The sequence below is a fragment of the Somniosus microcephalus genome, chromosome 30, assembly GCF_052327205.1.
Source record: "Somniosus microcephalus isolate GS21.2 chromosome 30, FLI_Smic_1.0, whole genome shotgun sequence".
Classification (NCBI taxonomy): Eukaryota; Metazoa; Chordata; class Chondrichthyes; order Squaliformes; family Somniosidae; genus Somniosus; species Somniosus microcephalus.
The window spans coordinates 18,091,618-18,117,992 of NC_141016.1; the positions used below are offsets into that span (position 1 = coordinate 18,091,618).

The window sequence follows — 26,375 nt, forward strand, 5'->3', positions numbered from 1 at the left end:
GTCATTTGATTCTCTAGGACAAATCTTTCAAAACGGAGTAAGTTAGCTTGCCTTGAAGTATATGGGTTTTGTTGGAAAAAAAATACTTTAAAATGCATTTTTTTTTTGTTGTGGTTTTATTTTGCATGATCTCTTTACAAACTGACGATGCTTTCTGCAAAGCATACCCAATCTGGGGCCATGCTCACTTGATGCCACTTCAGTTCCTATGGAAGTGACTATCAATGGCACGTTGGCAAGGGCTGATAATTGGCAGCAGCAGAAAGTTGCCATGCAGGGTTTACAGCATGGCTCAAACTTTCTCAATTATCAGTGGTGTCCCTCACACTTGCCGAACGTGAACCTCTTCAAGGGGGCCTTTAACTTGTCGGGTATGTTTTAGTCCACTTTTATGTGTCTTCAAGGTTTGTTCACTTTGAAAAGAGGGAGGGATGGGGTGGGATGGCGTGCTTGCAACTTGCATTGTGTTGTGTTTTGAAACCTCGGCTTGTCTTGCATATTCAGTGTGGTTTTTTTCCTGAGAGGAGTGATTAAAAAAAAATATAGAACTGGAGTCTCCCACTTCAAAGGGTCAACTGTATTGCGCTAAGTCGATTTAACAGGGTTGGACTCCCACGTTCAGGTACAGTGTCCTGTTTGTTCCAGCAGCTAAGTTAATATTATTTATTTAAAACTAGAAATGCTGTTCGCATGTCAAAGCCCTAAATGAAGACTGCTACCAGGTCTGAGGCCAATCACTGGCCGTTGACTGGTGGGAGTAGCAATGATCTCGTGGTGCCGTGCCGTGCCAGCCCAGCTGGGTTATCAAGTGCAAGACATTAGTTGTGCGTGCTTTCATTTTTTAACTGCTTCCAGGAACAGTGTTGGATTCTATTCTCTTAGTTCCCCAATGACTGACTCTCGGCTCCCACTGTCCCCGGGACTCCAGCTCTTGTCTCCGGCCCTCCTCTATATTACCAGCTTCAATCTGCCGCATCCCAAAGCCATTCAGGTTGCTCTTGATACAGAGATAATTTGTGATAATAAAAAGAAAAATATCCACGCGGACTTTATATATATGAGGCTTTTAAACTTTTGGAGATTGTTAATCCAACCTCCTGTGAAGAAACATTGTCACTGTCTGTGTCTCTGGTTTCATCTCTCTTTCTGTATATCTTATATCTCTCTTATTTTTCTGTCTGTCTGTCTCTCTCTCTCTCTCTCTCTCTCTCCTGTCTTTCTCTGTGTCACTCTCTCTTTCTCTCTCTATTTCTCAGTCTCATATCTCCCTCTCTCTATCTCTGTGTGTCTCTGTCTCTCTCTCTCTCTGCCTCCCGTTCTGTGTGTCTCTCTATCTCTCTCTGCCTCTCTCTGTCTGTCTGTCTGTCTCTCTCTCTCTCTGCCTCTCCATGTCTCTCTCTGCCTCTCTCTCTCTGTGTATGTGTGTCTATCTCTCTCTGCCTCTCTCTATGTCTCTGCCTCTCTATGTCTCTCTCTGCCTCTCTCTCTATGTGTATGTGTGTGTCTCTCTCTCTCTCTCTCTCTCTCTCTCTCTCTCTCTCTCAAATCCATCATAAATGGTTTGGTTTCCAGGATGCGGCTGCTGTGCACAACCAATTTCTGAGAGTTGGGTGTTGTGTGGAGATCAGTGTCACGAGCCATTCACAGTCCTGTCACGGGCTCGAGCCTCTTTGGTTGAGAAGTGCAGCTCCCACCCAGTTTTGCCCCAATATTTCCCTCTATTGAGGCAGGTACACAGAATGGGAAACCCCGTGACCAGGCTCCCAGACCAGCAGAGCCGTCTCCATTGAAGGGAACGTGCCTCTGAATAGGCTGGCAGAGAAGCTGATCCTGCTGTCTGCCACCTAATTTTGAGAATGTAATAAATCTGAGGGTTCACTTCCTTTAATCTAATCGAGACACCGCTTGGAGACCTCACCTGAAACAAGCTCACTCCCCTTCCTAGGTTTGATGTCAGTGTTTCCTTGCAAAGTCAATTGAACGATGGCTACGGGTTGACTCGGGTCGCGAACTCTGATTGGACATATTGCTGGAGGTTTCATCACATGACCTCGTGCCTCCAACAGCTCTCGCCATTGGTTGCCTGCCATGTCCATCCTCGCGGTGTCCCGCCTTCCTACAACAACAGCAACTTGTATTTATATAGCGTCTTTAGCGTCGTAAAACACCCTGAGGCACTTCACAGGAGCATCATCAAACAAAATTTGACATCGAGCCACATGAGATGTTGGGACAGATGACCAAAAACTTGGTCAAAGAGATCGGTTTTACGGAGCGACTTAAAGGAGGAGAGAGGGGTAGCGAGGCGGAGAGGTTTAGGGAGGGAATTCCAGAGCTTAGGGCCTCGGCAGCTGAAGGCACGGCCGCCAGTGGTGGAGCGATTAAAATCGGGGATACTCGAGGGCAGAATTAGAGGAGCGCCGAGATCTCGGAGGGTTGTGAGGCTGGAGGAGGTTACAGAGATGGGACCAATCAGAAAGCGAACAGACTCTTCATTTCCCAATTGGATGATTCTTGACCATCAGTCAAACAGCATTATTTTTCCTATGGCTGATATTCTTTTATAACTAGTCAATAAAAATGTTTTAAAAACACAATTTTTTTTTAATGCCCCTCATGACTTCTCTCCTGGGTGCTGCTGACGGCGGTGCCCTGGAGATTGGCCTTTAATTCCAGGAGACTCCAGGGCAATCCTGGGGTGTTGGCAACTCTAGGACTGACCGACCAGTTCAGCTACCCTAAAGACAGGAAGCTGAATGAGTGACACCCTTTCTAAAGTGTGACGTCTTTCCTGTCCAGATTCATAGAATCATGGAAATTTACAGCACAGAAGGAGGCCATTCGGCCCATCATGCCTGTGCCGGCCGACAAAGAGCGATCCGGCCCAATCCCACTTTCCAGCTCTTGGTCCGTCGCCTTGTGGGTTGCGGCATTTCAAGTACTTTCTAAATGTGATGAGGGTTTCTGCCTCTACCGACCTTTCAGTGTGTCCCAGACCCCCACCGCCCTCTGGGTGAGAAACGTTCTCCTCAACTCCCCTCTAATCTTTCTACCAACTACTTAAAATTCGCAAGCTGCAAGTTCTTTTGACGATGATTATCAGTGCGACTGAACAGCTTTTCGCTGGGGGCAGTTAATACCCGGGGGAGAGGTCAGCAGCGTAGCATCGACGCAGATTGAAACAACTGGCTCACCGCAGGCCCAGGGAGGATGCGGTTTCTCCTTGGTGCCTGATGGGTGAGTTTCTGCAGCGAGCTGGGTTTTATACTTTCAGTATCTCTGGCACGTCTGCTTTGGGTGAGGGTGATGCTTCCCGAGTTTGATTGATTGTCCTGGGACTTATACCAGGTAGTTTGTGGGCCCAGACATACTAAAGTTACCTGCCTGACACCTAAACTGAGTTTCAACTTGTTACTGAGGCCCGCTGAAGATCCTCCCTCGTGTTTGTGATGGCAACAGCCCGCACCTCACTGCCAGATATCGGTTATCCAATATATAAACAGAAGAGTCCCAGAAGGTCATTTTAGGTTTCCTTGTGGGGCAGGATTGCTCGTCCGGGCCTCCCTATGAAACTTTGGGCCTTCTCTTGCGTTGGATCCCCCACTCCCGATCTATGACAGATCCTGCCCACCGCCACCACCCCATCGATGGTAGCCTGAGGCTTCTCCCCTCCCAATCCCTGCCGACAGCATCCCCTCTCCCAATCGTAGCCAGAGGCCTCTCTCCTGACTAAGCTGACACTCCAGTGCGGTGCTGAGGGAGTGCTGCACTGTCGGAGGTGTCGTCTTTCGGATGAGACGTTCTCTCAGGTGTACGTAAAAGATCACTATTTCGAAGAAGAGCAGGGGAGTTCTCCCCGGTGTCCTGGCCAATATTTATACATCAATTTAACATCACTAAAACAGATTATCTAGTCATTATCACATTGCTGTTTGTGGGAGCTTCTTGTTTGCAAATTGGCTGCCTCGTTTCCTACATTACAAGTGACTACACTTCAAAAGTACTTCATTGGCTGTAAAGCGCTTTGGGACATCCTGAGGTCATGAAAGGTGCTTTAGAAATACAAGTCTTTTCCTTTCTTTCCCTCCACCCTCGATCCCTGCCCAGAGACTTCTACCTCCCCCTGACTGACTGCTGGGGATCGTTCCTGTGGGCCCCCACCTGCCACCCGAAGCCCACTCCCACCAGCCGGCCAGGTAGTCATTCTGGCCAGGTGTCGAGCGGGACTCTATCCATTTATTGAATTTAGTCCCTCCACATCCCCCGACCTTGCCAGGTTCATTGCCCATTACCGGGCTCCCCCGCAACCTTCCCCTTGAAAATCGAGGCCTCCTTTTCTCAAACACGTCTGTCCCTCTCTGACCACCTCACATTCTCAGTGTCCCCTTGCCAATCTGTGTCATATCACCCTTGTATTTTTCTCTGATCTTTGCCTTGTTTGATCCCCTTTGCCTGCCACCATCTCTGCTACTTTTGAGGTGGTGGCTGTCGACGGCCACTGGCACTGCCTGTTCAACCACGTCCCTGTGGCACTGCCATTCAGCGCCGTACAGGAAATTGTTGCTGGTCCGTTGCACACATTCACAATTTTTAAAAAGTGCCAGAGGTCCTATTTGATGAGACGCTTATCCCTGTTGTGGGCCTGACGCACACAGGCCATCTGTTGGTGTATTCAGCAAGTCGGTCGCACTCACGACACTTTGCACAGGCCTCATGTCTCCCACACAGTCCATGAAGTAGAGTAACCCTGTGAGATGTATCGTGTCTCCTGACATCTGTCTCCAATGCCCGTTGACCCCACTGCTGTGTCTCACTGGATCCCTTTCCTACAATGACTCTACACCAATGGTGGCAGAGGCATTCAATGGTAACTTTCAAAAGGAAAAATTGGCAGGGCTCTGGGGAAAAGGCAGGGGGACAGTGGGACTAATTGGACAGCTCTTTCCAAAGAGTCAGCACAGGCGCGATGAGCCTAATGGCCGCCTCCTGCGCTGTATCGTTCTATGATTCTAAGTGCAGCCTTGTAAATGACCACTGCCGTGATCAGCTCTGGTGTGCTTTAACCGCTGTCGCTCGAACCAACAAGGTATGAAGCAGGACTTCCCCACCACATGTTGAAGGGTTGCAGGGTGGGGTAGCTGGAGGGTGCTAGAATCAGACTCTTTCCCACCTGGATCGGGATGGGGAAAACCAGCCACTCCTGATCACTGAGTGAGCCCTGCTGGAAGTGTGGATATGTGTTGATGTCCTTGCAAACACTCAGTCCAACTTGGCTCTAATGCCCCTCTCTGTGACCAAATAGCCTTCACCGTCGAGGCTCGGACAGGGAGAATCACTAGTGTTGAGGGTGCCCAGCACTCGTGAAAACTAGCTCAGCACGATTCGGGGGGGATGGGAAGGGGAGAGACAAAGTATAAGAACATAAGAACTAGGAGTAGGAGAAGGCCGCATGGCCTTTTGAGTCTGCCCCACCATTCAATAAGATCATGGCTGATCTTTGACCTCAACTCCACTTTCCCACCTGTTCCCCATATCCCTTGATTCCCCTAGAGTCCAAAAATCTATTGATCTGTCTTGAATATACTCAACGATTGAGCATCCACAGCCCTCTGGGGTAGAGAATTCCAAAGATTCACAGCTCTGAGTGAAGAAATTTCTCCTCATCTCAATCCTAAATGGCCGACCCCTTATCCTGAGACTGTGACTCCCCTAGTTCTAGACTCTCCAACCAGGGGATACAGCCTCCCAGCATCTACTGGGAGGAGTCAAGTAAAAACCTACTTGGACTGCCCATCGATTGTGATTCAGGCAGGAAAGATGCCGTGGTGTTTGGGCATCTCCTGGCATTGCAGATTCAAACTAGTGGTGGACTGGTTGACAAGTTGCGCAAGTTGAATGCTGCACTTCAACTTTTTTCTTGGTGTGAGGTGTGTACCCTAACAGCCAGAGATACTAATTGAACCACTGACCTTGCACCTCCTTTGAGGTCAGCGGCGCTCGGCCCCAAACACCGGGGGGGTCACATGACATGGAAGGGCCCTGATGTGTTGTAGGCCAGAGGAATTGTGGGATGAGTAGGCCTAACCCCACTGGGATCCACGCAAGTTCCTTCCCTTTAAAAGAGTGATACCGCTAACATTTCAAGGAAGGGTGGTCCATTCAAACTTACACAATGAAAGGATCTTATTTTGTGCAATTGTAGGGTTAGACCAGCCGAATCTCAGTCAATTCCCCTCAGAGTGGCATCACCACTTCAAAAAAAAAGGATTGGATGACATACAACGGGATCCATTGTAGTGGCTGAAGAAAGGATTTGGGAGTGATCCCTGATCATTCCCTGAAAACAGCTCTTTCGTACATTGTGTCATCGACAATGGCACTTGGGGTGCATCTGGAGAGCATTGGATCGCAAGTCAGAACAGAGTTATACTGGCGTTCTGCAGATGAGTGGTGAGGCCAGGACCTGAATCTGGGAGACGAATGAGCAGCATGACTCCAGGCCTTAGTTGTGAAGAAAGGTCCAGGTGGCCACAGCTATTTTCACTGGGGGGAGGGGGAGGAAAGCTATGAAGTGATCTAGGTCTTCAACATAACGAAAGGTGTGGCTAAGACTGAAGTCAGCAAGCTGGTCAACTTAGGACAGTGAGCACAGGATTTGGGGGACGCGCACAGCACGTTCGCAAGCCTTGATCACGAGATTGGAGGAAAAATTCCCGTTGGATAATGTAGCAGACTCCCAGAGAAGGTCGTTGATTCAGGGTCAATAGAGATATTAGCAGCACTGGTGGATTGTTTGATTTCAGAGGAGCGCCAATGGTTTTCTTTAAAGTTGGGGGTCAACAATTGGTGAAGGGGAGGGAGGGAGAGTTCTTGGTGGAACAATCATCGAATAATCTGCGATGGAGTGGCTTTAATGGGCCAGGTGGCCTGTTCTCACTCCCAGTTTGCTTACGCTAAGTACTTGAGATCCAGGCTCGACCCCCCCGGTTGGTGTCAAGTTTTCTGATTCATCCCCAGGCTTGGGCGAGGAAACATCAGCTAGGTTTTCCGCTCTTTATGTCTGGTGGCCCCTGCGGGGATTGGGGTCACGGTGAATAATCGGCCAGCGCTCTAGGTCGAAGCTCCTTAGTAAGGGAGATCATTAGAAATAATGGGAAACTTGAAATGTTACATGCCATGGCGATCTATTTGAATAGCGTCAACAACTGTGTTGTGTCTTGATCCCCGATCAAGCAGTCTCGTCGGGTGCTCATTAGTGGTTAGAAAGATGCACAACTACAATGTCTTGCATGCGTGAGAAATGAGGGCAACAGGAATGCAGAGAACAGCATTTCCATTAGCGGCAGCAGAAAGGGCTGATTATTCTTTGCAACGCGCCCCCTGGCAGCTCGCCGTCAATTCTCCCAGCTTGCAAACATTCGGAGCATGTGAATCTGCATCCGCCGTGTGACCTTTGGCCTGCTGCGTTAAGAGTGTCGCTGTTGCGTATGTGCGGTGGTGTGGTTTTTCTTTCTGCTTCTTTAAACGAGCTCTTCTTCCAACCTGCCCAGTGATGGAGGATAAACCGTCCCCTCTGTCCTCGCCCGTCTACCTGGAGATCATCATCTACTGCACCGGGGCCTTCCTCACGTCCTGCATGGTGGTGACCGCAGTCATCATCCGCATGAAGAGCACCGCCAAGAAGCCCGACTTCAACAGCCAGCTGGCCGTGCACAAGCTGGCCAAGAGCATTCCCCTGCGCAGACAGGTAACAGAAAGTAAATAAAGAGTTCAAAAAAACTTTACCCCACCCCTCCCAAATGAAACTGTGCCGGCTTGACTTTGGCCAAGTTCAGTCCGGGCGGATGGGCATCGCAGCCTCGTCGGAGGAGCACTCTAGTCCGGCGCAGTCTACGGTGCAACGTAGTGACGAGCCCAGATTGTCTTGACTTTGCCCGCTCGCCAAATGGAAATTGAACCCAAAACGTGCCTCCGTGCCCTGACATCCCGTCACGGTTGGGATGGCAGAGATATTAAACTCTTGCAGCTACCCCTCGCCCCCCCGCCCAATGGTCAGGGGTTTAACATCCTGCTGCGGTGCCACACAAAAGCTAAGGATGTTCCCCACCCCGATCTCTGGTCTGTTGTGAGTTGCCTGATCTCAGTTGAGATAGCGGCTTAGGCACTGCAGTTAATCTATTCGCTGTCCAGTGGTTCCTGCTACAAGTTGAACGTGAGGTGAGGATGGGATTGGGTTCAGCGGTGATGTCTCCATGGTCAACCAGCTGGCCAAGCTGTGCCATCCGGGCTGCTTCTCCCTACCTTCAAGGGGGACTCGTTAAAGAGCAAGATTAGTGGAGGCTTGGGTTGGGGCAATGTTATGTGACCTTGTCAAAAGGAGGGGTCGTTGCACTGATACTGCAGAACAGTGGAAGGTCAGACATTGAACTGTTGGTCGTAACATCAACCTGTGAGGTGTGTGAAGTGTATTTCCCTCCCCACAGAACAGAACAGCTCTTCCTGATCACTACGTTTGCCATTCTGGTTTGCGATGTGCATGCGGTATCCTCCAGCAGCTGGTACCGGAGAATGGAACACTTCCAGGGAGAGGCCCCGTATTCCCATTAAGACAAGAACTGACCTGGGACCCTGAGGAGTGAAACACTCTCTCTCTTTCCAGGTCCCCACTCTCCGCATCGAGCGTCCTCCAGTTGGCAGCAGAGTCGAGCTCCCTCCCAACAATGTGCCTTAGTTCCTCCCTAAGAAGAACACAGTGCGTCATCTTTACCCTCTCTCCTCACTGAGGCCATGTGCGTGCCTGAGTGAGACCGCCCAGTTTCGGGCCTGTTTAGTGTTGTGTTGCCTCATGCATGCGAGGAACTGAACTGAGACTGTGCGGCCTCGCTCCACATGGGGCCGGCATTGTGGGCTGCCTCTGAACCCAGGTCAAAGACCAGTGTCCATCCAACCGTGCCACGCGAGTCCTCGCTGAGTTACATGTAATGAGTTACATCGAGTTGACAGCACAAAAACAGGACATTCAGCCCAACTGGTCCACATGAGCCTCCTCCCACCGTTCTTCACCTAACTCTATCAGCATAACCTTCTATTTCTTTCTCCCTCATGTGTTTATCTAGTTTTCCCCTTAAATGTATCTATACTATTCACCTCAACCGCTCCCTGTGGTAGGGAGTTCCACATTCTAACCACTCTCTGGGTAAAGCGGTTTCTCCCGACTATCTTATATTTATGGCCCTTAATTTTGGACTCCCTCGTGATCAGCCATGATCTTATTGAATGGCGGAGCAGGCTCGAAGGGCCAAATGGTCGTCTCCTGCTCCTATTTCTTATGAGTGGAAAAATCTTCTCTACATCTACCCTATCGAAACCTTTTTTAATCTTAAAATCCTCTATCAGGTCACCGCTGTAGAGAAAAGAGCCCCAGCCTGTTCAGTCTTCCCTGATTGGTGTAACCTCTCAGTTCTGGTATTTGTGGGCTTTTGGCAACCAAAAGAATCAGGGACTGTGTCCTTCAGGAGTGCTCCCTCTATACCAGCCGAATCAGGAGCGTCTCCTCACTGGGCGAAGAGCTTCGACCTCATTCCATTATTTATGTCAGGAGTACTTTCAGATTAAAAGTGCTCTCCCATCCCCCACAGTAATGCTTCCCTTAAAATAAAAAGCCACTTCAGCATCGAGAGAAAGGTGAGATCAGCTTGTCACTGCAGTGCATCACATTAAATCAAATCTCCTTTACTTGCATGGGTCTCCAGTAAATTGGATAGTGTTTACATTCCAGTAACTGCTTTGCTCCGTTCAGGATTTTGGCAAAAAGCGCCATGGAACGAGCGGGTGATATTGAGCGAGTACAATGAGGACGAAGAACCCAAGGAGAAGTGATGAGCTGAGCCTTTTCCAGCTCTTCTCCATGAGGTGGAGGAGGACTTGATGTGCCTTAGCAGATTGTGAGGTCATAATGGCACAGAAGGAGGCCATTCGGCCCCTCGAGTCCGTGCCAGCTCTCTGTAGAGCGATCCAGTCAGTCCCATTCCCCCGCTCTATCCCCGTAGCCCTGCAAGTTTATTTCCCTCAAGTGCCTATCCAGTCTCCCCTTGAAAACATTGAGTGTCTCCACTTCCACCACTTCCGTCGGCAGCGAGTTCCAGGTCCTCACCACTCGCTGTGTAAAAAGGTTTTTCCTCACTTCCCCCCTGTATCTCTTGCCCGAAACCTTAAATCTGTGTCCCCATGTCCTTGTACCGTTTACTAGTGGGAACAGCCTTTCCCTGTCTATCCTATCCAAACCCGTCATAATCTTGTACACCTCTATCGAATCACCGCTCAATTTCCTTTGCTCTAATGAAAACAAATCCAGCTTCTCCAACCTGTCCTTGTAGCTAAGATCCCCCATCCCCGGAACCATTCTAGTAAATCTCCTCTGCACCCTCTCGAGGTCCTTCACATCCTTCCTAAAGTGTGGGGACCAGAACTGGACGCAATACTCCAGTTGTGGCCTAACCAGCGCTTTATAAAGGTTCAGCATAACTTCTCTATTTTTGTCCTCAATACCTCTATTTACGAAGCCCAAGATCCCATATGCTTTGTTAACCACTCTCTCAATATGCCCTGCCACCTTCAGGGACCGATGCACATTAACTCCCAGGTCCCTCTGTCCCTGCACACTCTTTAAAACTGTGCCATTAAGTGTATATTGCCTCTCCCTGTTCCTTCTGCCAAAATGCATCTCCTCACACTTTTCTATTAAATTCCCTCACATTTCTGTGTATTAAATTCCATCTGCCACTTGTCTGCCCATTCTGCTAGCCTTTCTATGTCCTGTTGCAGTCGATTGGTATCATCCTCACTGTTTGCTTCCCCGCCCCCCCCCCCCCCCCCCCCCCCCAAAGTTTGGTGTCATTGACAAATTTAGAAATTCTACTCTGTATTCCAGTATCCAGGTCATTTATGTATATAAAAAAAAGTGTTTAGTAAGTTCCCCAATCGACAGCTCACTAGGTAAATGCAGCACACAGTGTGGTGCCAAGCCGAATAGGATGGTCCCTGTTCAATCTCCGGGCAGCTATCGGCTAGCCAGTGACAGCTGAGGGGACACTGCACTTGGCATCGGGCTCCCAGGTCCGTCACTTCATCGTTACTCGGTCAACCATTCCGCGCTGAGCCAGAACGGCCCAGCTGGGGCAGAACAATTGGCCTCAGCGCTCCTGAGTCAGAGAGGTGAAAGGTCAGGTTTCCCCACCCCCACCCCTCCCCCATGGACTGCTGCCGCTGCCTACCAGTGCACGTGTGTGGAGTTTGGACTCTGAAACGACTTCCTCCGTTCCTCGATGACATGCCAACACTCAGTGCCTGAACTCGCTCACGAGCTGTTGGCAGAGGGTGGTTGCGCGCCCATACCCAGGCACGAGGTGGCACTTTGAAACATAGGAAATAGGAGTAGGCCATACGGCCCCTCGAGCCTGCTCCGCTATTCAATAAGGTCATGGCTGATCATCTACCTCAACTCCACGTTCCTGTCTGAACCCATAATTCCCTGAGTGCCCAAAATCTATCTATCTCAACTTTGAATATACTCAACGACTGAGCATCCACTGCCCTCTGGGTTAGAGAATTCCAAAGATTCACAACCTTCTGAGTGAAGAAATTTCTCCTCATCTCTGTCTTAAATGGCCGACCCCTGATCCGGAGACTCTGCCCCCTGGTTCTAGACTCCCCAGCCAGGGGAAACAGCCTCTCAGCATCTACCCCGTCAAGAGCTTTGTCAAGTCCTCACCAATCTACCTGTCGCAAATGCATCTGTCCATGACAGTGTTGGTAGGAGTGACCACCGCACAGTCCTTGTGGCGACCAAGTCACGTCTTCACACTGAAGACACCCTCCATCCTTTGGGAGAGGAACGGTGTAAATAGGGAGGGAGGGGCTCATTCCACCCAGGAGAGTTATACAAGGACTGCAAGCCCCTACTTCTTAAAAGAAAACAAAAATCTATGTTTCACAGATGTGTTTTGCATCTTTTTAAAAAGTCACGAGCTACAAGATTTTCAGCTTCACCCAGCAAATAGATGTAAGTTCTGCAAAGTTCCCAGGGCTCCATGTATTTCCCAACCCGACCTTCCCATCGCGTTACAAACGTGACCAAGATGGTGTCTCCAGGCAGGACACGGTGTGAAACCCAATCGCAGACTGGGAACTGCAACGGAAACTCAGGACCCCGAGCATCAGCGAAGACGTCCAGAATCAGCGGTGATCCCGGGACAGGAAAGGGATTGCCACTAACTGGGAGGGATGTGTTGGCTGGAGACTAAAAATATCCCTCCACTGCCGGCAAGAAAGTTAGTAAGGGGGAATGTCTACAGATTCTGGAAATCGGAAATCAAAACAGAAAATGCTAGAAATACAGTGCAGGGAAGATCATGTAATCCTTTGCCCAGACATAAAAAAACACTGAATTTTTGCTTTACAGATACTGACTGACCCGCTGAGTATTTCTAGCATTTTCTGTTTATTTCTGAATTTCAATGCCAGGCTGCCTGTCACTCATCATATACACACGCCACACCCACACGCCACATGCCCACGCCACACGCGCGCACACAACGCACACACATAAATACACGCGCACACGCACTCAAATGCACACATACACTCAAATGCACACACACACACAACTGCGCACACATAAATACACGCACACACACACTCAAATGCACACATACACTCAAATGCGCACACACTGGAATAAGCTAGGTAGGGAGGTTCTGTCTATTCTCAACAAACTCTGCGAAGCTCGGAGTGTTTTCATGGGCATGGGTGACCGGCAAAAGCAGTAGCATCAGACTCGACCTCCTTGAGTCTTGCCTCCACTTGCGACGCAATGACTTCAATACAACCATGGTGTGGAGATGCCGGAGTTGGACTGGGGTTGACAAATGTAAGAAGTCACACAACACCAGGTTATAGTCCAACAGCTTTATTTGAAATCACAAGCTTTCGGAGCGCTGCTCCTTCACCTGACGAAGGAGCAGCACTCCGAAAGCTTGTGATTTCAAATAAAGCTGTTGGACTATAACCTGGTGTTGTGTGACTTCTTACATTTGTCAATACAACCAGCCCTTGTGTTGGAGTTTTGCAGCAGAGGTTGCTCTTCAGAGGCCCAAATCGAGCCACAATAAATAAATGGGTGGCAGCGCGGAAGCTCAAGCTCAGACCCGCAGCTGCAAAAGGGAAAAATCTCTTGACCAAAAGCTACTTTCTTCAACTTGACTTTAAAAGAGTGGTGAGCTGGGGGAATGAGTGAACGGGAAGGGGACTGAAGGTTGGGGCCAAAGTTTCAACTTTTTCACACCCGAGCACAGTGTAATGCCAGATGTTGCTCTTTCCAGACCCCTTGTGCAGACTCTAACCGCCTGTGTCTTGTCTATCCCACCACAGGTGTCCGTCGACTCCAGCTCCTCCATGCACTCGGGGGTCTTGCTGGTCCGGACCACCCGACACTCCTCCAGCGGCACCCCGATGTTGGCGGGGGTCTCGGAGTACGAGCTGCCCGAAGACCCGCGCTGGGAGTTCTCCAGAGACAAGTGAGTGCGATGCGCGCCTGTGCCGGCGGCCAGTCTTGTGTGGTTCCGACAGTGGCGCTGGCCTCGATCTTGGCTAGCCAAGAAATTGGCCTGCGACCGGGATGCCAATGTGGATCGGGATTCCTGTACCACACTGCCAATCTTTCCACCAGTTAATAATTCATTCAGTCGGAACAATAACAGGAAACGGAATGAAAAATAGAACGTGCACCAAATGTGATCAGACTTATATAAAAAAAAACATGCCACTGTCTGTTGATTAATCTCTGGATTGGCTGCAGTTCGTGCGCTGGGCGTGCACGGATACCTGGGATGGACTGGGTGACTCATTTGGCTGCAAAAGCCGCCCTCTGACTGGGACTAATTGGGGCAGGGCCCCCCACTCTAACCCGGAAGGGTTGGGGTGAAGGCCCGGCCTTGGAATCAGCCCTGAAGCAGCTTTTTGCTCCCCGCAGAACCCAACCGTTCTCAAAGCCGCACCAAACGTCAGTGAGAATTGGGAGTCGGGTTGTGAGCCGCACTGCAGCTGAGAGGGCGTGAGACCAGCCACCCCCCCCCCCCCCCACCCCTCGTAGGGAGCTTCAGACCACTTGGGAATTTGTACCCGGTGCGGTGTAACTGCAGTCAGGTTTGCGAAGGAGTGCAGGCGGCCCATTGGACAGCAAGTGCGCTGAATCAACTTGCTGCGGGATGTATTTAACGCTGGGGTGGGGATTGCAGCTGCTCCTGCCACGCTTGGTCAGCAACCTACTCGAGCCAGCCCGAATTATCAGTCGGACGCTTGAGAGGCTATAGATCATCGCTGGGGACAGGAGGTGCTGAGCTCACACTGGTGCAGGACAGGCCGAGAGGTCGGAACATAAGAAGTAAGAGCGGGAGTCGGCCATACGGCCCCTCGAGCCTGCTCCGCCATTCAATAAGATCATGGCTGATCATCGACCTCAACTCCACTTTCCTGCCCGATCTCCATATCCCTTGATTCCCCTAGAGCCCAATAATCCATCTATGTGTGGGACTGAGCCACACTGTTGGGACCGAGCCAAGGGACCTTCCTTTTGCTGTATCTGGCCCAGGGCTGCTCATAACTGGAACAGCAGAGGCCCATTCCCGAGCACTGGCTCCCGTTTGCAGTGGGAACAGAGAACGGTTTGATGTGTTGCAATGTTGTACTTGGATCCAGCCTGTGTTTACCTGGACTGGACTGTTGAAAACGCCAGCCGGAAAACGGGAGAAGCTCTGCAGGCTGCAGTTTGAGGGGGGTTGTGGTTGATGGCCAGTTTTGTCCGCGACGGGTTCTTTCTTGCGGATCTCAGTTAAAATTGGTCTCTGACAGCTGTCTCTGCAGGCTGCGGAGAATATACATCCCAGACTGACAGACACAGGTCAGGATAGATTGATGGTTGCAGTTGTCATTGGCTGGGAACTCATTGAAGTGCTCGGAACTAATCAGTGAGTCAGTTCACGTCGGTCATCCTATGGAGCTTTTTAAAGTTTGACATTTGATTAACAACTCTATCTGTGCTGACGGCCTCTCCGGTACGCGAGAGGGACGGAACCGTAAGCCTTTGCTTACCCTTTGACTGACCGGTCTGTAGCCGACAGCTACAGGGTTGTAGGTTTGCATTTAGCTGCACGTGCTCAGCTCACTAGTCCGTCCGAAGGCGTCAGGCCCATGAGTCCAGTCAGAGGTCACCGGTGGTAGCGAGTTGCCAGTTCAGAGGTCACCTTACAGTGAGGGTGAGAGCGGGAGATGTGCCTTTTGTTGTTGGGCAACATTTTCAGAAGATTGTCGCTAATTATTGTAATGGTGCTGGCTCTGAACCTCCACGAGGGGTTCTCCCATTGTCCTGCTGTAGGTCTAGTAGGAGCTTGGTGGCGTTCCCAGAGAAGCGATTCCGCTATTGTCCTGTCAGAGTTATGGGGTTTAGGGGGCGGGGGGAGGAGTGACTGGGAGATCCCCCTGTGGAATTTTAGGGGGACTGTCTCGACAGAGTCCTAACCATTTACTTGTTTAATGTTCAATTAATTTGTCTCATGGTTTATAGCCAAGCCATGGTCTGATGGAGTGTTAGAACACCACTCACTAAAGTCGAGGAGATTGCATGTCCGTATGTAGTATATTCCACTAAACCAGGAATGGTGCTCTGTTTGACCTCTGAGTCTTGCTACAGATTTTGGGCAGCAAAAGGCACACTTTTGGGGATGTGGGGTGCGCTTTCTGGAATGATTGTTGACACTGAATGCAAGGAGAATGTCTAGTGTAAATACCCAAACATTTAGCTAGCATTAACAGGAATGTCGTCTCTCCAGGCATTAAGTGATGTGAACCTGCCACAGTTAATTACTTCCAGAGAAATGCATTCAAAGATCATTAGCTGATGGTTTCTGTTTATACTGATGGGCTCTGCCTTAGACTGACGAGGCTTGGATTGATGGGATCTATCTTAGCTTTGATAAGACCTGCCTTGGCTTGGTGAGATTGATGGGGTCTACTTCAGCTTGATGGCTTCTCTCGTTGCTGGGATCTGTCCTGGGTTGGAGGGGATCAGTCTCGGGTGGGAGGAACTCCTCAATGGGGAAAAAAAAGAAAGACTTGCATTTATATAGCGCCTTTCACGACCACCAGACGTCTCAAAGAGCCTTTGGAGTGTAGTCACTGTTGTAATGTGGGAAATGCGGCAGCCAATTTGCAAGCTCCCACAAACAGCAATGTGATAATGACCAGATAATCTGTTTTTGTTATGTTGATTGAGGGATAAATATTGGCCAGGACACCGGGGAGAACGCCCCTGCTTTTCTTCGAAATAGTCCCACGGGATCTTTTCCGTCCACCTGAGAGAGCAGACGGGACCTCTGTTTTAACGTCTCATCCGAAATATTGGCGCTTCCGACAGTGCAGCACTCTCTCAGCACTGCACTGGGAGTGTCAGCCTAGCTTTATGTGCTCAAGTCCCTGGAGTGGGACTTGAACCCACAACCTTCTGACTCAGAGGCGAGAGTGCTGCCCACTGAGCCACAGCTGACACTGTGTCTCCATGTTTATTATTTTCCAACATCTACACAGAGCCAGAAATGGGGAAGACCAGAGGAATAATGGCTGACTGAAGACTGACGACAGAGGGGAATTAAAATATCCCAAGTTCGCTGCTTTGTGGATCTATGTGTTTTTCAGAATATCTGATCTTTGATGAGATTGATGGCCATTGAAATGCTTGGGACAGATCAGGGGTACTGTTAGGTGCAGATTAGGTACGACACACCAGAAGGACTGCTGCTGTTGGGGATTTAGCAGGTCTTTGGTGAATAAGATGGAACAATGGAGGATGAGCTGAGGCCATTTGGCCCATTGAAGTGCATCCCTCGAGTATCCAACTCTCCGATTGGAGCATCCAGCTGCCTTTTGAATGCCCCTTGTGTTGTATGTCCACCCGGCAGGTTATTCCAAACACTTACCACTCTTTGAACAAGTGCTCCCCAAAATCTGTTGTACAGTTTACTTTTCACATGCTTAAATTCTGTCTTCTCTGGTAATATTTACCCCATCGGCCCATTTAATATTTTGTACATACCCACACAATCCCTCCTTTGGCATCCTTCCCTCTAGACTGCAGAGCGTAAACTTCTCCAATCTTATTTTTCATAGCTCACCCCCTCTTTCCTCCCCCCACTTTGCACAAAGCACTTTAGAATGGAGAAGTCTGATCTAATGCAGTTGGCTGAAAGGGGTAGAATGGGGTCAGAGTTGAGTGATGTAGGTTGGCGGTGTTGCATTGACTCCCTGGAGATGGATAAAACCGGCTATCTTTAGCCAGCAGGAAGAGAGGGTCAGGTGGACATAGATGTAAAACAGAAATTAGGAAGAACTTCTTTAGTCGAAGAGTGTGAAATATTTGGATTAACCTGCCAGGCAGAACATTAGAAGAGTGCTGGGCCCTATAATGGGAGATTGAGTTTACGAGAATGAGGACCTTCTACCTGTCACTGATTTCTCTCAATTGCAGAATGGCCTTTTCCGCTTCTGTATCCCACTTGGTTCTCAATCTGTTCTCATGTTCTGGATGTGAGGATACTGTGTATACTGTTCCCCCTCTAGTTCCTGGCCAAGGGCAGGTGCTGGCTGATGGCTAGATGCTTCCCCACATCTCTCCAAACAACCATCACATGGGATGCTGGCATTTATATCTAGAGGATGAGAATACAAGGGGGTAGAAGTTATGCTACATCTATACAAAGCCCTAGTTAGACCATACCTGGAGTACTGTGTTCAGTTCTGGGCACGAAACCTTAGGAAGGATATATTGGCCTTGGATGGAGTGCAGCGTAGATTTACCAGATTGATACCCAGACTCTAAGGGTTAAATTACGAGGAGCGATTACACAAAATAGAATTGTATTCTTTGGAATTTAGGTTATGGGTGATACGATCGAAGTGTTCAAGATATTAAGGGGAATTGATGGGGTAGATAAAGAGAAACTATTTCTGCTGGTTGGGGATTCTAGGACGAGGGGACATAGCCTAAAAGTTAGAGCCAGGCCTTTCAGGAGCGAAGTGAGGAAACACTTCTACACAAAGGATGAGAAGTTTGGAACTCTATTCTGCAAACAGCAATTGATGCGAGATCAATTGTTAATTTTAAACCTGAGATTGATAGATTTTTATTAACCAAAGGTATTAAGGAATATGGGCCAAAGGCAGGTATATGGAGTTAGGTCACAGATCAGCCATGATCTTATTGAATGGCGGAGCAGACTCGAGGGGCTGAATGGCCTCCTCCTGTTCCCATGTAAGCAGCTGCATTAAGAGTAGTCAGCATCCCGGTGACATAAACCACAGGCGGTGTGCGTGCCACAAGGGAAGAGGGACGGGACAAAAGGGGGAAATAATAAACCTGAAATTCAGCAAACTGTGTTGTGTGCGCTTTAACCCGCTGTGTTCTCTTTGATCCCTCTTAGGCTGACCTTGGGTAAGCCACTTGGCGAGGGGTGCTTTGGCCAGGTGGTGATGGGAGAGACCATTGGCATTGACAAAGATAAGCCCAGCAAGCCAGTCACGGTGGCCGTGAAGATGTTGAAAGGTGAGTGCCAGTTTGTCCAGTGGCCTGTTTGAACTCGCAGGTGGCATCGGTTGCTGCACAGTTTCTGTCAATTGGAAGCATTTGAACTGGTGGGTGATGCTTCACAATGAAGAACATGAATTGGGAGGTGGGGGCCATGTAGGATTCTCCAATGGTCTCTTGTCTTTGATCAACTACTCTCCCAGGTTGGGTAACTTGTGTGCTGGCCTACCTTACATAAGGTGGCGTACCCGAAAAATCTGCCTCGACCATTTGCCTCGTGTTGAGCCTGGAGAGTGAGTGCGGACCGGGTATTTGACACAGCTGGATCATTACTGCAGATGCACCCTTTCCAGCAGAGGTCACTGTTTAATGGTCGCGGACAGGATCTCTGGCTGATTGAAACCTGGGCACATTGAGGCCAATTGTTGTGTCGCTGCCACTGCCTTGGCTGAGGTCAGACGACTCCGCACCGACCAGGGATCGAAGCTGCCCCCTTCTTTCCACGTCCAGTTCCATGCATTGCCTTTGCACAGTCGGGTATTGGGGCATGGCGGTGATTTATCCACCTATAAAATTCAGCCTGGTCGGCAGGTTAGAAGGCAATAGACACGTTGGCGCTCCAGTTACCTCGCCTGACACTTTTTCAGCATTTGCCAACCAGTCATGAATTGCCAATTGGCAGTGCCAGTTCGTCACATCTAGGTAAAGGCAGATAAAACAGCACGGACCCAATTCACGCACAGTTGCCAGGATGTGGTGAGAGAGAAGCTGGCATTTTCTGTTCACATGTTCCCCAAGAGTTTTGCAAATATTTAGACAGGCTTCATTCACCCAGTCTTGCTGCTCTGGTCACCGGCACCGCATTAGCCAGTGAGCAACTCATTAAACCCTCCAATCTAGTCAACATTGTGTCACTGCCCCCCCTTCCCCAGCTTTATCTGAATGGGGTCGAAGGAGTCCTTTCAAATAAACCCTCCCCAGGGAGCTCAGCTTAGATCCCTGGTCTGCGCCAAGTTACTTGACCCCGTGGCAGCAGGGGGCGCGATCATTAGCCTCACCAACCCTGGGCTAGGGTATGGGGGCAAAGCAGCCAAAGTTCCCACCCCTGATCGCAATCCAGCATCACTGGCTGGAAGAGCAGGTATGAGGACAGCATCGGGCTTCGTTGTATTGCTTTCCATGGGTGAATAGCTTAACAATGCTCATTATCTGTGGCCACGTATAAAGAACAGTCAGTTGGGTGAGGGCAGCAGGCACCTGTATCCCATCCGGAGAGGCGGAGATAAAACTAACGCATTAAAAAGCCCTTTACTCTAAATGCAACATGGCAGTGAAGAGGTTAAGCTTCCCTCAGGACCGAATCAAAGTGATTCTTCCCTCCCCACACACTGCTCTATCGCTAGGTTTAGAAATGGAAGTTGGTACGTTGTGTGCCAGGTCTCAGGAGGCTCGGTGTTGTGTGGGCACCAGCCATTTTAATGGGCCTGCACCAATGTGACACTTGCAGGCCCATTTGCTCTGACTCGCTGGCTACTAAGGGAGGTCACAGACCCAATTGAACGCTCACATCACTCCCTTTCTTCACAGCTGATGCCACAGAGAAGGACCTGTCTGACCTCATCTCGGAGATGGAGATGATGAAGATGATTGGGAAACACAAGAACATCATTAACTTGCTGGGGGCTTGCACTCAGGACGGTGAGTACAGCAGTAAGGGTTGGGATGCTGAAGGGATCAGATCAAATGGTAGGGTTTTCTACATTCAGTCCCATCTTGGGTCAGCCATCAGTCACCAGGGCTGCCTCCCTCTCAAACTGTCTGCAGTCTACACTCAAGACAGGAGTCCTTCTCATTCTGTTACACTTCCTGTCATTTCTTCCTGTCATTTCTTTAGCCCCACGTTAAATCTATTTTGTCTGGTTCTGAAGTGCTATTTGTTTCTTGACAATATCCCCTTTAATATATTGCTAAGCACTTGAACATGTTTTAAAGCGGTGTTATGCGCACAAGCTGTGTTGGTTCCCTCCCCATCCTAAGGTGTTAATCCCTTCCTGGTTTATGTTTCCATAGGCCCCCTCTCCGGCAACTCCCCCTATTGGCTGTTAATGGTGTGTAGGCCTCTGCAGGGAGACTGTCCGACTGTGGGGCACAGCACGGCCAAGGCCAACCCTGATCAGTGCCACCCACACTTGGGCACTTCCGCTTGATTGGCACCCCATCCACCACCATAAACATTCACTCCCTCTACCACCGGCGCACCGTGGCTGCAGTGTGTCCCATCTACAAGATGCACTGCAGCAACTCGCCAAGGCTTCTTCGGCAGCACCTCCCAAACCCGAACACCCCCACCTCCAAGTTCCCCTCCAAGTCACACACCATCCTGGCTTGGAAGCATATCGGCCGTTCCTTCATCGTCGCTGGGTCAAAATCCTGGAACTCCCTCCCTAACAGCACTGTGGGCGCACCTTTCCCACATGGACGGCAGCGTTTCAAGAAGGCGGCTCACCACCGCCTTCTCGAGGACAATTAGGGATGGGCAATAAATGCTGGCCTTTTCAGCAACGAATGCCTTCTTTTACTGATTGGGAGGTGCCACAGTCACTAAGGGCAGGACCCTTACTGCTGTCCCTATCTGGGATGTATTAGCTCAACACCAACCCATACAGACTAGCAAGGTCCCAGTTTTGTTGGGTCTTGTGCTTATTGAGGTGCGGGTCTTCAGTGCTGTGGATTGGACCTCTTCCCCTTTGAGGCACCAAGTGTCAGCATTAAGCACTCCCTAGCACACCGCCAGATACAGGGTAACAACAACAGCTTGCATTTACTTTAACGTAGTAAAACGTCCCAAGGCGTTTCACAGGAGCCAATTTGACACCGAGCCATATTAGGACAGGTGACCAAAAGCTTGGTCAATGAGGTAGGTTTTAAGGAGCGTCTTAAAGGAGGCGGGAGAGTTAGAGAGACGGAGAGGTTTAGAGAGGGAATTCCAGAGCTTCGGGATCGGCAGCTGAAGGCACGGCCGCCAATGGTGGAGCGTTGGAAATTGGGGGAGGCACAAGAGGCCAGAATTGGAGAAGCGCAGAGATCTCGGAGGGTTGTAGGGCTGGAGGAGGTTACAGAGATAGGGAGGGACGAGGCCATGGAGGGATTTGAACACAAGGATGAGAGTTTTAAAATTGAGGTGTTGCCGAACCGGGAGCCAATGTAGGTCAGCGAGTAGAGGGGGTGATGGGGGAACGGCACTTGGTGCGAGTTAGGACACGGGCAGCAGCATTTTGGATGTGCTCAAGCTTACGGAGGGTGCTAGATGGTAGGCCGGCCAGGAGAGTGTTGGAATAGTCGAGTCTGGAGGTAACAAAGGCATGGATGAGGGTTTCAGCAACAGATGAGCGGAGGCTGGGGCGGTGATGGGTGATATTAGACAATTGAGCACAAAATCCAGGCTGACACTCCAGTGCAGTGCTCAGGGAGTGCTGCACTGTCGGAGGTGCCGTCTTTCGGATGAGACGTTAAACCGAGGCCCCGTCTGCTCTCTCAGGTGGACATAAAAGATCCCACGGCACTATTTCGAAGAAGAGCAGGGGAGTTATCCCCGGTGTCCTGGCCAATATTTATCCCTCAGAGAAAACAGATTATCTGGTCATTATCACGTTGCTGTTTGTGGGAGCTTGCTGTCGCGTTTCCTACATTACAACAGTGACTACACTCCAAAAAGTACTTCATTGGCTGTAAAGCGCTTTGGGACATCCTGAGGGTGTGAAAAGCGCTATAGAAATGCAATTTCTTTTACTTCCTTTCCCTTTCTTTCTATCCTTCCTACCTTCCTTTCCGTTCTCCCCCCGCCCCCCCACTCCGGTTGAAGGCTGACTTTGAATGCTTTTTCTGCAGGCCCGCTGTACGTCATCGTTGAGTTTGCCTCCAAGGGCAACCTGCGTGAATACCTGCGAGCCCGGCGGCCCCCCGGCATGGAGTACTGTTACAACCCCACACACTTACCCGACGAACAGCTGTCATTCAAAGACCTGGTGTCCTGTGCTTACCAGGTGTCCCGAGGCATGGAGTACCTCGCGTCGAAAAAGGTAGGAAATGCACCAACGGAGCCTGTTCAATGTTATTGCTTCGGAACGCAGAACACGGTCTGGTGTGGAATGTGGGCCTGCCTTCGGCCAGGCAAGACGGGCTCATTTGAATAATTATGGGGGCGGGTTGTCTGGCAGAGCCTCTCTGGAAGGGCAGAGGAATGCTCCCTCAGGTGGCTGAGGAGGTCCGGAATTTGTTTTGTAAAAGTTAGCGCCATTGTTGCTGCAGCTGGTGCAAACAGTTGTTCCGCAATTGATGGCAGTGGCGTTTGACACCACTCTTCTGCCAGTGGGGTAGACACCAGGGATAAACAGGCATCCAGCACTGCTATGCGCAACTGAGGGATCTAAAACCACCCGACGCTTCCGCCGGGAAATCCGAAGGTCGTAAGATTTGGCAGGGATGTGATGGAGCTCGTGTCTGACCCATTATCGCCTCTCTCCTCCCCCCCCCCCCCCCCCCCCCCCGACCCTCCACTCCCTCGGGGTGACGCGAGAATGTGGCACCGAGCGGAGAGTTACAGGAGGCCACATGGAGCAGCCGTTACCGTGCGTTATCGCCGAGCTCTTCGTGTGTTTGCGGACCCTGAAACAGCTGGTTGAACCTGAAGCCGCTGGCCATTTCCATCAAAGAAGTGTCTCTAGTGTAGAATTGAAGCCGATGGCTGTGCTAGCTGGGTCCAGAGTCTCTCGTCAGATGGCGAAAGGCAAGTGTTTAGTGGGCTTCGAATGTCTCTAGTTCCAGATGTTAACGGGGGTTTTTTTTTCCTCCATAGTGCATTCACCGGGATTTAGCTGCAAGAAACGTTCTGGTGACAGAAGATAGCGTGATGAAGATTGCCGACTTTGGGCTGGCACGAGACATCCACCACATCGATTACTACAAGAAGACAACAAACGTGAGCGTCTCTCGTTGTGTGTCAGAGCGTGAGCGGTGCACAGGCCAGCCTTCACTGCGCTCCCGACCCTCGGCTGCTCCTCTTTGCCCATGTGTCTCTGTATCTTTGTGCCTCTTCGCCGAATGGACGGTAGCCAGACTTATCAACAGTGCAACCTTCCTCGGACGTTTCGGGGGGGCGATTTTAACCCTGCCGGCCAAGTGGACAGGCGGTTAAAATTACCCATGGGACCCACCCGCCGAGGTTCCGCGCTCTTCCCATGGGAAGGACAGGCAGAGGCCTGAGCAGGGAAGGTATTGTGGCTTCCCACCAGGGCAAACGAGCAGGAAGATCGGGGCCAGAAGAGGCCCAAAATGGTCCGCTTTTTTTCCCATCTAGGGTCAGGAGGAGCAAGTATGAGGAGTGCTCTTCTGAGCCCCACATGGAGAGTTTAGGCTTCCCTCTACCCTCCTCCCCCCGATCGCGAGGCCCTCCCGAACCCTTCCCGCCCCTCCTGGGGTGCGTTCCTTCGGTCCTTGGGCCTCCTGCTGCCTGACGTTCTGATCCCTCCCACCAGCCATCTGCTTTTCCCTCCGCCTTTGGACGTGAGTCTGGCGGGGCCGGGAGTTAACGCTGCTGAGGTTGAGACTGCCTCGGCCCCCTGGCCCGCACAAGGCTTTCCTCTGGGTCGTGAGGATGGTGCATTGGGTGGCGGTCCATGACGCTTGTTGAGAAAGCCGGTGGCTCCTGCTCGAGATTGGCAAATAAAGGAATCGAGAAAGTGGAAGCAGATTGAATAGTAGCCTTCAAAAGGGAATTGGATAAATACTTGAAGGAGAAAAAATTGCAGGGATATGGGGAAAGAGCGGGGAATGTGACTAACTGGATTGCTCTTCGAAAGAGCCGGCGCAGACTCGAGGGGCCGAATGGCCTCCTCCTGTGCTGTACTATTCTGTGTGAGAGATTTCAACAGATGGGCACCATTCGGCCCATCGTGCCTACGCCACTGCTAGTTCCGCCCCAGAACGAGGTACAGAGGTTAACTGTCCGGAATGCTCGAGCCACCGGCAAAAATCAGGAGCCGTTTCATTAGTTTTTTTTTCTTTTCGTTGCTTTTCTTTCACCAGTCAGGCTCTGCAAGGTCTCGCTGAAGCTGTTGCTAAGCTACAGAGATGCTTGCAAGGTACGGCCGACTGTTTAGAAGCACAGGGTTTGTTGCCAGATACGGAGCTCAAAATCTCCGTATTTTTCAACATTAGCGCTGGTTTGTCCGGCAGTTTTGATGGGACGGCAACAGCTCGGTGCCGGATAGCACAAAGTTTCCTGTATTCCAATCCCATTTTTCCCTGCTCTTTCCCAAGGATCTTAACAACACAAAAGTAGGTCACTCACCCTATTTTGCCTTTTCAGTCCTTTGCTAGGGCAATCCAAAGCTAATCCCATTGCCCGACTCTCTCCACATGTGCCCTGTATCTTCCCCAACATTAACCCTAACCCTAATCCTTATTTACTCTCCCTCTTCAAGGGTCTAAGTCCCTTTTAAGGGTGTAATCTACACACCTCAATAGCCACGTGCGTGCCATATTCTAATTCAGCCTTTGTTGGAAGAACTTCATCTGCTAGTACTAATCCTAAGTTTATGCCATTATTAATAATTCACTGACCAATGCAAATGGTGTATATACCTCCTGAAACCCTCTTCGTGAAGCATCCAGTACACTTCCAAAGGCGAAAATGGAGAATTGAGACTCAAACCTTTCCAAGCAGGCCCGTGGGAAAGGATGCAATGTGCTCCCATTGAAAGCTTTGACCCCAAAGTGTCGGCCACAACCACGTTGTTACATTGAATTACACAGCACAGAAACAGGCCATTCTGCCCAACAGGTCCATGCTGGTATTTATGGTCCACGCGAGCCTCCTCCCACCCCTCTTCATCTCACCCTATCAGCATATCCTTCTATTCCTTTCTCCCTCGTGCTTATTTAGTTTCCCCTTAAATGCATCTACGCTATTTGCCTCAACCACTGCCTGTGGTAGCGAGCTCCACATTCTAACCACTCTTTGGGTGAAGAAGTTTCTCCTGAATTCCCTATTGGACTTATTAATGACTATCTTATATTTATGGCCCCTAGTTCTGGTTTCCCCACAAGTGGAAACACCTTCTCTATGTCCACCCGATCAAACCCATTTATAACCTGAAAGACCTCTATTACGTCACCCCCTCAGTCTTCTCTCTCCTGGAGAAAAGAGCCCAGCCTGTTCAATCTTTCCTGAGAAGTATTTCCCCTCAGTTCTAGTATCCTTCCAGTAAATCTTTTTTGCATCTACTCCAGTGTCCTTTTTATAATATGGAGACCAGAACTGTTCACAGTACTCAAGAGTGTGGTCTAACCAAGGTTCTATACAAGTTTAACATGACTTCTCTGCTTTTCAATTCTATCCCTCCAGAAATGAACCCCAGCGCTTTGCTTTTTTAAATGGCCTTATTTACATAAGAACCTAAGAAATAGGAGCAGGAGCAAGCCATTCGGCCCCTCGAGCCTGCTCCGCCATTTAATGAGATCATGGCTTGGGGGGTGGTGGTGGCGTGTTACGGGGCAGCGAATCCGCAGTGTCTACGGTTGGTGGGGTGCAGTGAGGGAAATGTTCTCCCCTCACCCCCGGGATCAGTAGGAGAAGAGTTACCTTTAGTAATCTAACCGGTGAGTCATCTGACTGCACTCAAAATGGCTGCCGCATTTACCCGCATACAAACAGCAGTTGTCCAAAATCATTCAGTGCGGGTGA

General features: G+C 50.1%; 1 protein-coding gene across 4 annotated transcripts in view; it reads left to right on the plus strand.

Annotated features, from left to right (window-relative positions):
• LOC147097976 (fibroblast growth factor receptor 1-like) overlaps positions 1-26,375 on the plus strand; it is a 268,534-nt gene that overhangs the window by 224,759 nt on the left and 17,400 nt on the right. For all 4 annotated transcript variants that reach the window (XM_085971154.1, XM_085971157.1, XM_085971155.1 and 1 more), the window contains 6 exons: positions 7,551-7,747; positions 13,429-13,574; positions 18,528-18,649; positions 20,219-20,329; positions 22,520-22,710; positions 23,487-23,609. In XM_085971154.1, coding sequence (XP_085827280.1) covers positions 7,551-7,747; positions 13,429-13,574; positions 18,528-18,649; positions 20,219-20,329; positions 22,520-22,710; positions 23,487-23,609 — 890 coding nt within the window. The remainder of the gene's footprint in view (positions 1-7,550; positions 7,748-13,428; positions 13,575-18,527; positions 18,650-20,218; positions 20,330-22,519; positions 22,711-23,486; positions 23,610-26,375) is intronic.